The sequence below is a fragment of the Penicillium griseofulvum genome (genome assembly GCF_001561935.1).
Source record: "Penicillium griseofulvum strain PG3 chromosome Unknown contig_80, whole genome shotgun sequence".
Lineage (NCBI taxonomy): Eukaryota > Fungi > Ascomycota > Eurotiomycetes > Eurotiales > Aspergillaceae > Penicillium > Penicillium griseofulvum.
In genome coordinates this window covers 2,862,199-2,876,754 of record NW_024467471.1, presented here as the reverse complement: position 1 = coordinate 2,876,754, position 14,556 = coordinate 2,862,199, and the positions used below count along the sequence as shown (strand labels likewise).

General features: G+C 49.2%; 5 protein-coding genes across 5 annotated transcripts; 3 read left to right on the top strand and 2 right to left on the bottom strand.

Annotated features, from left to right (window-relative positions):
- Positions 1 to 2,321, top strand: PGRI_020680 (Zn(II)2Cys6 transcription factor; the record flags this gene model as incomplete). Its single annotated transcript, XM_040789781.1, has 3 exons — positions 1 to 483; positions 543 to 1,031; positions 1,107 to 2,321. 3 exons carry the CDS (start codon positions 1 to 3, stop codon positions 2,319 to 2,321), a joined length of 2,187 nt encoding a protein of 728 aa, XP_040646734.1.
- Positions 2,322 to 3,872: 1,551 nt separating this feature from the next.
- On the top strand, positions 3,873 to 5,570 carry PGRI_020670 (carotenoid oxygenase family protein; the record flags this gene model as incomplete). The annotated part of the gene is made up of 2 exons (XM_040789780.1): positions 3,873 to 3,926; positions 3,978 to 5,570. 2 exons carry the CDS (start codon positions 3,873 to 3,875, stop codon positions 5,568 to 5,570), a joined length of 1,647 nt encoding a protein of 548 aa, XP_040646733.1.
- Positions 5,571 to 6,184: 614 nt separating this feature from the next.
- PGRI_020660 (putative chromatin remodeling complex subunit (Rsc9)) lies at positions 6,185 to 8,530 on the bottom strand (the record flags this gene model as incomplete). The annotated part of the gene is made up of 3 exons (XM_040789779.1): positions 6,185 to 8,040; positions 8,101 to 8,439; positions 8,497 to 8,530. The coding sequence occupies 3 exons, from the start codon at positions 8,528 to 8,530 to the stop codon at positions 6,185 to 6,187; spliced, it is 2,229 nt and encodes a 742-aa protein (XP_040646732.1).
- Positions 8,531 to 9,633: 1,103 nt separating this feature from the next.
- On the top strand, positions 9,634 to 11,242 carry PGRI_020650 (uncharacterized protein; the record flags this gene model as incomplete). Its single annotated transcript, XM_040789778.1, has 4 exons — positions 9,634 to 9,849; positions 9,923 to 10,057; positions 10,125 to 10,380; positions 10,437 to 11,242. 4 exons carry the CDS (start codon positions 9,634 to 9,636, stop codon positions 11,240 to 11,242), a joined length of 1,413 nt encoding a protein of 470 aa, XP_040646731.1.
- Positions 11,243 to 11,601: 359 nt separating this feature from the next.
- Positions 11,602 to 14,241, bottom strand: PGRI_020640 (putative C6 finger domain protein; the record flags this gene model as incomplete). The annotated part of the gene is made up of 5 exons (XM_040789777.1): positions 11,602 to 12,473; positions 12,532 to 13,121; positions 13,175 to 13,615; positions 13,667 to 13,779; positions 13,843 to 14,241. 5 exons carry the CDS (start codon positions 14,239 to 14,241, stop codon positions 11,602 to 11,604), a joined length of 2,415 nt encoding a protein of 804 aa, XP_040646730.1.
- Positions 14,242 to 14,556: the final 315 nt, after the last annotated feature.

Sequence of the window (14,556 nt, the reverse complement as noted above, 5' to 3'; positions counted from 1 at the left end):
ATGGCCGATCCCGGCCAAGCCGGGACAACCCACTCACGGTCCTCCGCACCGCGGGTCCGCCTTACCTGTGAAGCATGTCGCCAGCGCAAAGTGAAATGCGACAAGTCAAGTCCTTGCACAAGTTGCCAGAGACTTGGTCTCGTGTGTGTTCCGGTGGAACGTGCGCGTCTTCCACGCGGTCGCACGCGAAAACCCGAGCGGGCTGTAGGCTCGGACAAAGAACTATCTGAGAGGGTAGCGAGACTCGAGAAACTTCTAAAGAAAGTCGCCAATGACCGAGGAGACGAACTACAGCTTGCATCGGCAGCCCCTGCGCCTTCATATCCGGTCACAAAGCAGGAGTCGGCGGGGGAGGCCAGCAACGCCGGTCCTGCGACATGGCAGAATCATAATGACTACTTGTCCGGTGCAGCTCAAGCACATCTTCCTCGGCCTTCCACTGCATATGTGGGAGGCTCATTTTGGGAGGATATTATGCAGCAGGTGAGCTTGTTAAACTCATCATTTTACAGGTACGAGTCAACTCATATTGCAATCACTAGACCCAAGAATTGCGCAGTGTCCTGGAAGGTCGTCTAGAAAATGAAGACCATAATTTCAAAGACACGGCACCTGGCTTCGGTGCATCACTTGTGAGCTCAGAAAGCCCTGATAGCTCGTCGAGTTCACCTCAAGCCAACAAACCATTAAATCTACAACCCCAAATTCGGCGCAGGTTATGTGACATTTTCTTCCACAACGTCGATCCTCTCTTCAAAATTTTACACCGACCGTCAATACAAGCATTTCTTAGGGATGGCAAGCCTTATCTTGACTATGAGCAGGACCACCAAGCTCCAGCCACCCTTGCTTCGGCTATTTATCTTTGCGCTGTGTGCACTCTGAACGAAGTGGAATGTCAATCAATGTTCAACGCGAACAAAAAGATAATAGTCGCGGAATTCCAGAAAGAAACCGAAGCCGCCCTCGTAAGGGCGGACTTTGTCACGACAAACGATCTCACTGTCCTGCAAGCATATATTATCTCTCTAGTAAGTGCGACCACATGTTTCTCGTCTTTTGCGCCCCGTTATCTCAAGATCGGAACTTAATCCAAATGCTTTTAGCTCGCCGCACGATCTCAAGACCAAAGCCGAAGGGTCTGGACCATGTTGAGCATGGCACTCCGAGTAGGCCAGGCATTATCCCTCCACATGCGCCAGCCGCCATTCACCATCCGCCCTTTCGAGAACGAGATGCGCAAACGAGCGTGGCTAGGAATCGGTCTTCTCGATGTAGCAGCTTCTTTGGACAGGGCATCCGAGCCGATGATGCAATCCGCATGGCTTGATTACAACCTGCCGTCGAATATCAACGACGAAGACATATGGTTCGACATGCCAGACCCAATCCCCGAACACGCAGAAGGCACATTCACCGACATGACGCACACCTTGGTTGTCGCGGCTTCAGCTTCCGTGTCCCGAGCACTTGCCTTTTCGGACCTCAGCCAGCCAGCCGTGACCATCATGAGCTTGCGACAGCAAATCGTGCACGATTTCCAACAAAAGGCTTTAGAACTTCTAAGCGGCTGTAGGCCAGATTTATCAGACTTCCAGTGGTACGCGCAGAAGACAGCGTGTGTCATGAGCAGCTGGTTGCAGCTAGCTTCTCTCCGGCCACTACAACGAAGCCATAGCTTTATACCCCCGAAAATCCAAGAAAATGCCCTCCTCAAAATCGCAGCTGACAACCTGCAGTGGTCGCAGGAGGTATACAACTACCCAGGCGCCAAGTGTTGGCGATGGTACGGTTCAATGTGGGTTCCATGGCACGCATTGGCCGTGGCCCTTGCCGAACTCTGCGTCTGCAAAAGTCCCGCGGTGATATCGAAGTACTGGGCCGTCGTTGACGACGTCTACCAGCGCTCGCGACTGATAATTGCAGATTCTCAGCACGGGATGCTCTGGAGGCCTCTGGAGAGGCTTATGTCACAAGCGAAAACGCGGAGAAATGAACTCCTCGGGGTTGACCCTTCTCACCAAGTGTCTCAACATCCTTTCGGTGGCATTTCTTCGGACATTTTCCCAAAACAATCCGAAGATCGACCGGACCTTACGGGCTTTTCGGTTAATTTGGGAGAGACAATCAATCAACCCCGAGATCCGCACATCGCAGAAGTGCCGACGTCCTTTGAGCCGGTACCTTGGCCTAATGTGTGGGATGCGATGGATTTCAGTAACCCGGCCTTGCAAAGTAACGATGACACGGCTTGGTTGAACTATGAGAACTTTATCGAGAATGTTTATGATAGCGCTGATTCCATTTTTTTGCCACGATGAAAACTGCTATTGGGGAGGCAGTGAGGAACCTGAATGGCACAGAGTGTCCAGGTACTATATCCAGTGATGTACACATAAACAAATCTCCGCTCGTGTCATTATCAAATAGACACTTCATATTAGTTTAATGAATAAATATCTCGACCTCGGGTAGCCCACAGAAGACGTGACAGCATGGAGTGATTCGATCTTTCAAATTCCAATGACATATTCTCTGAGCAGAGGTACGCGATCATCTTTAGCGGAGGAATTCGAGCTGTTCGCCAATGATATCTGACACATTCAGAATGTGTTATACGCCCAACAGCATCATTTATAGTATACCATTTGTCTTGGAATCAAGCAGAAATTATATACCTGATCTCGCATAAGGACTTGTCGATTATTGACCCTTCTAATCACCGAAACGGCATCGAGCAAGAACCTCCTTATTCCATGGATATAGTGTTGCAGGTCCAAGGTCCCAACTCGCCTCAGAAACTTTGGGGACTTCATCATTCGTACCTGAACTTTCGACATCCTGGCTCTCCAGTAGATCCTGCGATGTAGATGTCAAAGGAATCTTGTCGAATAAAGGTGGTAAGCGAAGCTGTTCACCGAGACGTTGATAAGTGCACTGTCTTTCTCTTTGGCTGCATTCAGCACACGGCATTTCCCCATTACATGCTTTCCTAAGGCTCGCGCAACTATCACAGGCACGTTTGTGTTTCCCACCGCGCTCCGGCTCGGGGATTGCATGGCCGCTATCTACTCGAGCCTTGCACGATTTCCAGTGTCTCCGTAGTACATCTCTAGGTTCTGTCAGCATGACAGGACATATCTTCGGGAGTGGAAGATGACACACCCTCGGCTGAATGCAGAGCTGCAAAATAAACAGACGTGGCTCTTTGCCGTGTGATCTGTAGGAAGTCATTACTATATTCATTCTGGGTATCGTTGAAACATACGAGTAAGGGCGTGGCGTTTCATATGATCTAATCGCTGGAAATTTGAGGAACATTCTTTACATTTCCACATCTTTAGGCCTGCAGTCTCGGGATTCTGTTGTCGCTTCATGGGGGGTTGGCGTCGGTTTAATAGAAGACCCCGAAAAAGTATCCGAGGTTGTGTATGATTTGTCTGACGGGGGGCTGTAAACTGCCTTCAAGTGGGTGTATCCCGCTAAGATGACCCGGATGGTATCAAAAATTCAATGTATAATCCGAGATACAAAGTTAGTTGCAGACTTGGCGTGGCTTGAAGTGACGAGGATGAGCGAGACTCGGTAATTCGAGGTTGGCGATTGGTGAGGGAAAGGAGATGTTGTGTAATTCAGCCCCCGTCGCGATTCCCCCGCTAATGACGATCCCACAATCAGGCAAACATAGTTAAGAGGGATATCTTCAAATCAAGGGGGTTAAAAAATATATAAAAGGGTGGATTGTCAGAGGAAGACAACTCTTACAGCAAGCCGACCTGAAACATTAGGCAACTCAACCCATAGGCAATACCCTCACAGATCAATCACAAACACTTGGAATAATTCATACTATTACTCCAGACTCAGCAGGCATGGAGAATCATACAGATAAAGATTATTATAACAACTGGCCAAATGACAAAGGTGTAAGTGAGGTAGACATCTCGATCTATATATACTTGGCTAATCCCTGCTAGTTCAATCCTAAATACGAACAGCGCGAACCCGTCGAATTGTCCGTGACAGGACATATTCCTGCCTACGCTGCTGGAACTCTGTACCGTACAGGACCAGGGAAAAATCAAGTTGAAGCTGAGAATGGAGAAACGCTACGACTTTCCCACTGGTTCGATGGATTCGGTCAAACCCATCGTTTCCAAATCATTGCTCTAGACGACTCTACTTCGCCTCGGGTTTTCTACAACTCTCGCTTCTCAACCGACGACCTGATTGAAGAAGCGAGAAAGACAGGATCCCTAGACACGTTTAGTTTCGGACAGAAACGTGATCCTTGCAAGAGCGTCTTGGGCAAAGTCCAGAGTGAATTTGTTCCGCAACCTACTCCATCGAGTAAGAACATATCCGTCACCCTTTCAATCAATGTCCCGGGCCTCGATCCCAAGCCCGATGAGTCAACTTCTCGCTGGGGCGATTCTCGGGGAATCAGAACTCTCTATGCAAAGACCGACTACAATGCCTTCAAGAAGCTCGACCCAGAAACCCTGGAGCCCATCGGCCTCGCCTCACAGACTACCCTGCATCCCGAACTTACGGGGCAACTCTCTGCATCTCATGCACGATCTGATCCTATCACGGGAGACATGTTCAACTTCAATCTCACCCTAGGACCTACCTGCACATACCGTGTTTTCGGGGTCTCAGCTTCGACAGGAAAAACCACAATCCTAGCAACCTTCCCCGCAACACCAGCTTATCTCCACTCCCTTCTCATCACCGAGGACCATGTTATATTGTGCGTGTGGAACGCGCACATAGACCCACGGCTAATGAACTCCTCATTTATCGAATCAATCCTACCAACAGACCCAAGCCAGCCGGCAGTGTGGTATGTCATCGACCGCAAACACGGACAGGGCTTGCTCGCGACATACGAAAGCCCTGCATTCTTTTGCTTCCATACCGTCAACGCATGGCTCGAACCCTCAGAGAATCCAGCAGAGATGGATATCGTAGCAGATATCGTGCGAACCGACAGTTCTAAGTTCCTCCAGTCTGTCTACTACGACAACCTGATCTCTTCATCGGACACAGCCAAGACCTTCCAAAAGAATAGAGACGATTCATTCCGCACATCTTTTACCCGGTTCCGCCTGTCCGCGGTGCCTTCCGCCCCATGCACAGATCGCAAGAAAGCAACAGTCGAATGGTCCGTTTGCAAATCGTTGTCCCCTGAGCTACCGACTATGAATCCGAAAATGGGTACTCGGAAACATCGATATGTTTACGCTACGACCTTCCGTGGAGAGGCGACTCTGACAGATGGAATTATGAAGCTTGATTGTGATACACAGCAAGTTCAGCTGTGGGCGTGTCATGGCCAATCGCCCGGTGAGCCTATTTTCGTTGCTAACCCTGATGGCACGGGTGAAGATGATGGTGTACTTCTCAGTGTGGTTCTCGATGGGATGCGTGAGAAGAGTTATCTACTTTGTCTTGATGCTCGTAACTTGTCGGAGATTGGTCGAGCGAATGTTGATGGGGCTGTTGGGTTTGGATTCCATGGTCAGCATGTTCCGACTATGGGTGGAATGCCTACGGGGGACTACTAGGGTTATGGTCATTTAGATATCATAGCACATAGCATGTTTATTACACTTTATGTTTGGTCTATATCCTTGTCCTTTTACCTACAATCATGAAAAGCTTCACCATAGTCACAGTCAATATGGTAATCTTCATCCATCACTTCCTTATAGCCTGCAGCTCACAGGAACAAAATATCCCGAATCCAGTGGGTGGCAACTCAGGCGAGGCGATAACCTTTGTATTAATGAATGCTCAATCTCGTATATTGTAAGCTAGAAAAGAGAAATACTAAATGAAAGCGTGAATTAAAGCCCCGGTGTACTAACTAATCTCGAATTTCTATCCTAAGAAACGCCGGGAAAGTAAAACATCAGCCACCCCATACCTAGACCTAGGTAGTAATGCAACTCCTTCGGGGGCCATTTTTGCGAACTTAGGCTTAGACGAAAGCGAAAAGCCAAAACAAAGAAAGAAAAACACCGCGAATGTGGCCCTGGCTCTTAGATATTGTACATTTAGACAAGACGGAGGACCTGGGAACCAGAACAGTGAGAACATGAATAATCAGGGTATTAATCGTACAGAGATATTGATTCATGAGAAAAAGAGGCAATTGTGACATCGAAAAACAGGAAATTTAATAGTCTACCTCTTTCTCAATCACCATGATCAACTCGGTAAGTTCCTTCCGCAGCGCACGGTTTCGGTCCCAGACTTCGACGATCTTAGGGCGTTGGCTCGTGAAGCAGGCTTTCTTCCAGGGAAGACCGCCGTATTTCGATGTGGTTCGGTTTGGCAGGCCTCGGGCGATGTTGCGTAGCACTAATGCGGCTTTGTAGGCCACGCCGAATGGTTCGCCCTTTTCGTTGATTGGAGTATCCATGTAATACCATTTACGGACGATTCGCTCTTGGAGAACCACACGCTTGGCGGTTGTGGGCTGTGCGTCTGCGGGACGATCTTCGGGCAAATGCGACGAAACGTGGCCGGCGACCATAGATGTGTTGGCGCTGGGCCCAGATGCTCGGAACCGTGAACAGTGGTCCCATTGGCAGGTGTGGATGGGAGAATCTGCAGGATCAAGCTTATACTGGCCAGGAGACTCTGTGGGCTCCAGGTTCATGTGGTCGCCGAAAACATGATTCCGGAGATCTGTCGGAGATGTGAATGCACGCTGACACATCTTAGAAGGCTTTGAGTTGTCTGCCCATCTGCAGTAGGAATAAGGGAAGCCTTCAAATGTGTGGGCAGTTTCTAAAGGTCGGATGCCCTTGATAATAAATTTAGTGGCAGTGCCAGGGCCGTTGATGACCTGTGCCTGGGCGTTTGTGAATGTGTTGCTGACGTTCTTGATGAACTCTGCAGCGGGAAGGACGCCGCCTCCAGTGACACGAGGATCTGCGAATCGGCTTTGGTAGGCTTGCCATAAAGCGATCTGTGTGATCTCGCATTCTGCATCCTCGATGAAACAACAACGCAGCCATTGGGAGCTTCGCTCAGGCTCGGATAGTTCCATGAGCTTTTCCAAAAGCTCAGGGGATACACGAGGAATGTCAGTAGGGGGAGGTGCGACTTTTTCTTCCTGAAGAACAGTTTCCTTCTTGGTAGGCCGTGCTTCATAAGTCAGAAGTGCGACCATTCGGGGAACAAAGACGATTGGGAAATTGAGGACATCCATCAATGTCTCAATATTATCATGACTGAGCGTGTATTGATACCAGAAGTCCAGTGCACCACTCAGAATATCCTTGTCAAGATCAAGAAGCGTGTGATAGTACATCTGCTGGAGAGTCGGTTTGGTCAGAGTTTCCATGGCCCGGTTTGCATCCGCATCGTCCAACTCAGTTCCGAAGTGTGTCAAGGCCCACAGGGACCGCACGACGTGGGCGCGGTCTGGGGAGTCAAGGCAATTGACCAAAGAAATCCACAGCGGATCTTCATGGTCTGTTCGCAAGAATTTGGTGACTTCCTCCGCAATATCTAACGCATCGTTTTTGATTTCAGTGAGTCGAGGTTGATTGGGAGCATTGATCAAGATAACCAAGAAGTCCCTCAATAGACCATTGGCATAACGCGACACATAAAATGCGTTCTCCTTTAGGAGCACCATGTTTCGCAACACTAAGGTGGCCTCTTTGATATTTCTCAGCCGATGGTTGAATTCGTACGTCTCAAGGCTGTCGTCCGGGAGGTTGACTGGGATTTTGCTAATTTTGTCCAGAATATCCCGGGTTCCATGCAGAGAATTGAGCACGTTGACACGGTCAATCGGCTTCCGAGGATCATACTGGAATTCCCACTTCACCCCCGTGCAGAGTTGTGTAATGTCGAGTGCTTTCTGCATCAAAGTTTCCGCAAGCAAGGGAAACCCTTCGAATTTGAATTTATCCCATCGTTGATTTGAAATTTGTACGAGGTGGTACAGCGCAAAGTCGACTTCGTCAGGAATACCTGACTGCAGACCATAGTGGGCACGTTTGTAGATATGATCGGCTAAAGAAGACAAGACCCGTCAGTATTTATGCAGATTCATGGGATGCAGGGGATACCGACTCCTTGGAACCTCGAGATATCTCAGTGGGAAATAAGGGTCATAATAATCCAATTGCCGGGGCATTTTCGAAGGATCACGCAGATGGGCAAAGATGACTGGTCGGTTCCCTGGGGTCGGGACTTCCCTCGTTGACATGGGAATTTGTCGACTGTCTTTTCCTTCCCAGCTATCAACCGCGAACTGTGCGCTCTGGGGATTGGCGGCGGGATTGATGTTTACATGGTGAGGGCTGGTGGATGGTTGAGGTGATGTGAGCCCATGATGGATGTGAGATCGACGAGCAGGGGTTGTATCGGGGATGAAGGGTTGATTAACTTTCGGAGCATGGCGTAAGCCCTCTGTGGGTGGCGTTAGTACAGATACCACACCTGTCGTCTGAGAGATGGCAGTCTTACGTCGCAGCGAGGTGCGAGGGGTATTGGCAGACATTGTACTGTTGAAGGAGCGCGACAGCTTTGCGCCGTTCACGTTTTCAGTTGCACGAGGTGGTTCCGTCGTTGCAGCAGATGAGACCGACAAACTTGACCTCGATAATTGGAGGGACAAATCGGAGACAAACGCTTTCTGGTCTCAAGATCGAAGACTTTGAAGGTATGGTTCGAGAGATGCTGCCCTTGATACGTCTTTGTTTGCAAACGAGTTGAGCAGGAGAATTGCAGGGGCGTCAAACTGGCGACTTCGTCCGGCGTCTGAAGGATCGGAGTAGAAAATAGATACAAGGTTGAAGCTGACCGAAAGAGGTGATAGCGACGGCCAGTGGCTGTGACTCGGATTGAGTGGTAGTATTCGCGCGTTTGGATGTCGGAGGACTGGATGCGACGATGAAAAGAGAAAAGTACTCGGTAGCAACGGCAGTTCTAAGGGTGTAGTAAATTTGCGCGTAGGCGATCAAAATCAACGATAGGGTTCGAAAGTAAAATAATTGTCAATGCCTTGCGGCCCTGGAGGGCTAGAGCTGGGCTTGCGATCAACGGCACTGATCAGCCAAAAGTCCGCGCTTCTCCAGGGCGCGTTATCGGATTATTGGTTGTTCCTATTGATGACTAATGATCTATTGTGCCTCAGGTATATATTGATGCCTCAGGAATAACATTCCTGATCAATCTTATAGACACAACAAATAGAGACTGAGAACAATAGACTGTCTTATTTCCCAATTGCATTGATTGAGATAATAGGAAAATAATCTCTATTGGCTTTTTACAGAGCTATATTGTTGCTGGGGGAACTCAGCCATATCTTTTCGAGTCTCGACATTACTTCTAGTACTTTTAAGAGTAACAATTTGGAATGTGAAAATATACATTAAACTTACTGGATCTATAGTGATTTAATTGCACCATATGTAAAGATGCTAATGGGGTGGGCAATTCTAATTAGCAGTGGGAGTGTTGACCAAGGGTTCTCAACTTTGCCCTCTTCACGATCATTCCACCAGGCACCACGATCTTTCATCATCTATATTATCCATGAATTTCCATGGATCTCTTCTGAGCTGTTATACCATCTATTGATTGCCCTTTCTCTATAAGATGCAGCATCTGCAGCCACCCATCCCTCCCCAAGTCCTTCGTCTAGCCATCGCCAAGTTCTCCCATACAACCACTGCCATTGATCATGTTGGTCCACTGACCTGGAATCATATCCCTGGAAATGGAGATCTTGCATGCATCTTTGAGAAGTTTCTAGATTCCGGGCCTATACCATCAAAGATGATTCAGAAAGTGGTTCGAGGTGATGGCATCCTGGTACACTCTCACTCTCACTCACAGATAAAGCCTTGATAACCAGTAATGCTGAACATGTGATCATCCAATTTAGGAGCATCTTGATCTCGTATTCTTCACTCGCATGGCAGCAATGCAATCCCAGCTAATTCCACCACCAAGGCCAAACTTTGCTGTCGTTGTGAAGTCGCCTTGTCTTGCAGTCAAGTATCCTTATGGTGGAACACAAGTGTGTATATTCTACTAAATATTGCTTCGGTTGGTGATTCCTAACAACATCGTCTTCGACTGTGCAGATTCGTCGGTTTCAGATCAAGTTCACCACAGAACGTGACTATTTCACAGCATTGGCTCTTCTGGGCGAAATCAACTGTCCATTGACAGAAGGCAAGATACCAGTTCCACCAATGCAACGATTTCCTTCAGTCTCATCATGGACATCGGGGAACCTTTCTTCCATTGTCCCCAGGACTACAAACACAGCGGCAACTTCAACCGGTAGCAATGGAGCCCACTTTTACCCCACGGGGATGATAGGATCTGGAATGACAAGTATGCATTTCTCTAACCACAACTTTAGCAGGTATCTAACATTTGCGCTTTGGTAGCACCAATTCGAGCCTCATCTCCCGCAAGCACTATTTCACACCCCATGTCCAGATTGGGCCCTGTGCCAGCTCTCAACCCACCCCAAAGCATGGAACAGGTCGATTTGTTTCACCCACCGCATACCTCTGCTCTCGCACACACCTCAAACAAAGAACCCGATCCACCAAGCTCTCAGCTTTCTGCCATATCTGCAATCCACGACGTCGACCAGTTAAACCAGATGCTCCCTCCCAAGAGAGACCTGCCCTTCTCAAAGCCAACCGCAAAGAAACCGCGCGCTGCAAGCTCAACTCGAACAGCACAGGAGCATCCCCAGTCAGCTCCGCCGCCAAGTTCTCAGCCCATTGAGCCAACCAAGGATCCAGAACCTCGTCCACATCTTGTGGTCAATCCTAATACTCAATCTGGGGTCCCAGACTCTGATTCCCAATTCTTATCCCAACCAAATCCTTGCCCAGAGGCTAGCCAGCCACTATTGCTCTATGAAGAGCCAACTGCTTCGCAGAACACAGTTCCGATCTGCGAGCCCGTCGAACGGATATCCCAAGTATCCAGCGTTCAGAACAAGTCGCAAACACAGAATAAACTAACTAACCCGAACAACAACTCGGCCAGCAAGCCAAACGATAAAGACCCAGCTTCCACAGAAGACCATCTTGCGCGGTATCTATCTTCACCGACGGCAGAGCGAATTGTCTTTCTCGAGAACTGGATGTGTGAGTTGATTGACGATGACAATTTCATGGCTCTGTGCGAGGACGTGGATGGAACATGGAGGCGGTTTGCGTTCGGACAAAAGCAGTGAGAGATGAGGAAGTTCTGTTCGCTTATTCCCTGGTATGGTGCATCTTATTTTACTACAAGTATAATATACCATATCATATTATATTATATCATACCATATGAAGGAATGCAACTTCAGATATACGGGGATACTGATATGTTACAAAAACCATACATGTATTCCATTCAATAGCTAAATTCAGCTTCATAACCGAGACGCGACTACAGTAAGATACAGGAGAGACTTGAGCCATAGAGAAGCCCAACCCGTGAACGCAAATATTACATAAAGAAACCCAATTTCTGACATGCCTCCTTTGTTCAGACGAAAACAAGACACAGGAGGGTTCAGAGAAGACGGGGCTTGATCGCGAAGCAAACTTAACGTGTGCGACGGTAGATCAACCCAGAGAAAACGTTGAGATATCCCTCCTTAGTGAGCATAGTGAAGTCAACAACAACACGCCCCGACCCGCCCTGCGACTGGGTCAACTGAGGAGCAAGATTCTGATCAGCTTCGCCCTGTTCATTGACAAGACCAGGTGGGGGCGTGGACTGCGCATTCTGGCCAACAGAGCCCTCAGCACCGACAGCAAGATCAGCAAGGTGCTGGAGAGAACGTTGCTCATTGGGACCCATCACAGGTTGCTGGGGCTTGGCGTCGATATCAGCTTCCTGTAGCTGGCTCTCTTGAGACTTGATACGGCGCCACTCGAGGAAGATGCGGATCTTGGAGTCCCATTCAGGGGTGGCGAAGATATTATCGAACTCGGATCCCTCTGCTGCGCGCTTGGAGCGGCGGTCGAGGATTTCTTCGACTTTTTCAAGAGTAGACCAACACTCACTAGCATGTTCCGGGAGAACAGTCGCCTCAAGAAGAGTCATTGAGGCGAGGGCTAGACTGTGCAGGTCGAAGGGTGACGGGAGGCGAGATTGCATGGTTGACTTGTGCATCTCGTTGATGACCTCCTGTGCGCAGAAGATGATCTCGTAAGGGCTGTACACGAAGACGTGGCGCTTGATGAGCAAACGGACGGTCCAGTAGAGTTGTGCCTGGAGACTCTCATAGAGTGGACGAGTACTAGAGTTCTCGGGTAGCTCGTGGATCTGGAATATGTCCTCCATCTCCGCTAGACGCTCCAGGGATGAGACTAGGTTAGCGCCGATGATACGACCTAGGCCGGAATTAGTCTGGCACACGTTGTGGTCGACGGTAGCCAAGGTTACCATCTCGGAAAGGAACGTTGAGTAAGCTGGGACGAAAAGAGTCAGTAAAACAGCATAATTGTAAAACAAGGAAAGTCAACATACAAGCAATTCCGGTTGTGATTTGGCCAACAACCCTTTCATCTTCACGGCCGCCAATCTCATGACCGCCTAGAACGGTGGCATCTGCCACACTGATAGCGTACCATCGGGCCAAGATAACCAAAGACACCCAGTTGCGCCGGGTGAGATTGGCATCCGAGTCGACATCGGGATCTACAGATCGCTTGTTCTTCAGCTGGCCTTGGCTCTTGGCCAACTCGTATCCAAGCTTATTGGCTGCCTGGACCAAGGTGCCCTTGGGAACGCCATCTTTCATAACGAAATTATCTGGTCCACGAGTGTCACAGTCGATAATCATCAGCAATAGCGACTGAAGCCAGATAATGTTGACAGGAGTCGTGTAGACAATCAACGGCTGGCGGGTGTGGAATATGAGGAGATCCTGAGCATTGTCAAAGCTGTTGATCTTCTCGAAATTGCCCGCCACGCGAGACATGTCAGTTCGAGTAACGCTGTACAACGCGTGGCAGAAAATTTCCTGTGCCTCGCGATTGCATTGGCGCAAAAGCTCCAATGTTCGCTCCTTGGTGTGGGGAAGAATCGGCAGAAGGGTGTGGATCTTCTGATAGTAACTGCAAATCCAGTGTTAGGTAGTGGTTTTCATAATTACGAGAGGTATACATACGCGTCAAGAGCTCCTTCATCCAAAGTCACTGGTGTCAGATCATAACCTTCATGCTTTGGCAAATCAGTCATCTCAAGGCCGCTCGGGAGGTCATTCTCATTTCCAGAGGGGTTCCAGAACAGATTACCAGGTTTCGGTGCGCTACCGTTGGCGACAGCTGGGTTGTACGGGTCTGCCGCTGTCTCGGACGCGTCGAAGGCATTTTGCGATACGCGGGCGTTGAAAGAAGGTTGTGCGAACGAGGAACTGGGAAGACCTTCGAAGACCGAGTAAGTCCTCTTGCGATTGCCAGAGGTCGATTCCACCGGTGATGCGAAATCCTGGTAACCTCTTGGTAGCGACACGTCATTCATGGACTGGTACGGCACGTCAGGCTGAACGATCCCTGGTTGCATCTGGTTCTCGAGAGTATGGAGTCGCTCGGCGAGTTCTTTGATGTAACTGTGTCTGTTAGCGCTGGCAGTTCTTTCAGGTGCACTTGTTTTTACATACCCTTTACTAGGGCCGCGTTTCATAGGGACACGACTGAACTGGCACACAACGCCGAGGCGTCTGCAGTTGGAACATGTCTCAAGGCCGGTTTCCGAGCTCGCATCGCATCGAACCTATAAACAAAAACGCGTCTTAGCTTTTGAGGTATACAGTCGCGTTCAAGGGAGTTATCGTACTTTCTTTCGGCGGCACTCATCGCAAGCCCGTGAGATCTTCGATCGTTTGCGCGCACTCTGTTCGCCATAGCTCAAGTCATGGTTAGGGTCGACACCAACCTGCTGACTCGGCGGGAATTGGAGCATGTGCTGGTGCTGGTGTTGATCCTCCGAAGAGGTTCGACCCATGTCAGCAGCATTGGAGGAACCCAATACCATAGACTGACCATGGTGAACATTATTATTTGATTCGCCCATACCTGGACCAGAAGCATCACGCGAAAGTTCCGCGGACAGCAGCTCGTCCGTGGTCATTTGGCGATTGCCATAATACGAGGGCACACCCTGGGCCATCTGCGCACCGTTAGGAGACGGGTAAGATGGCGCCGGAGGCATGTCAGACTGCTCGCGAGAGTTCATTGCACGAGATAAAGCTGAAAACTTCACGAGAAATGATGGGTTGTGGATAAAGCGGACCTCCGGGAGATGGAGGGAAGAGAGTGTAGGACGCGAAGTGCAAGAGGTGAAGTTTCAACTAGAAATTTCGCGGGGGAGGAATTTTCAAGGGGGCTAGCGCCGAGTGCGCCGCATTGAGCAACAACATTTTGCACAGAGGATTCACTGGAATTAGATATTATTTTGAAGCTATATACAGTTGTTTACTTCCCCGAGTCTTTTTTGGATGATCCCACGGAGGACGGCCTTTCGTTTCTGCGTGTCGAACGGATTAATACT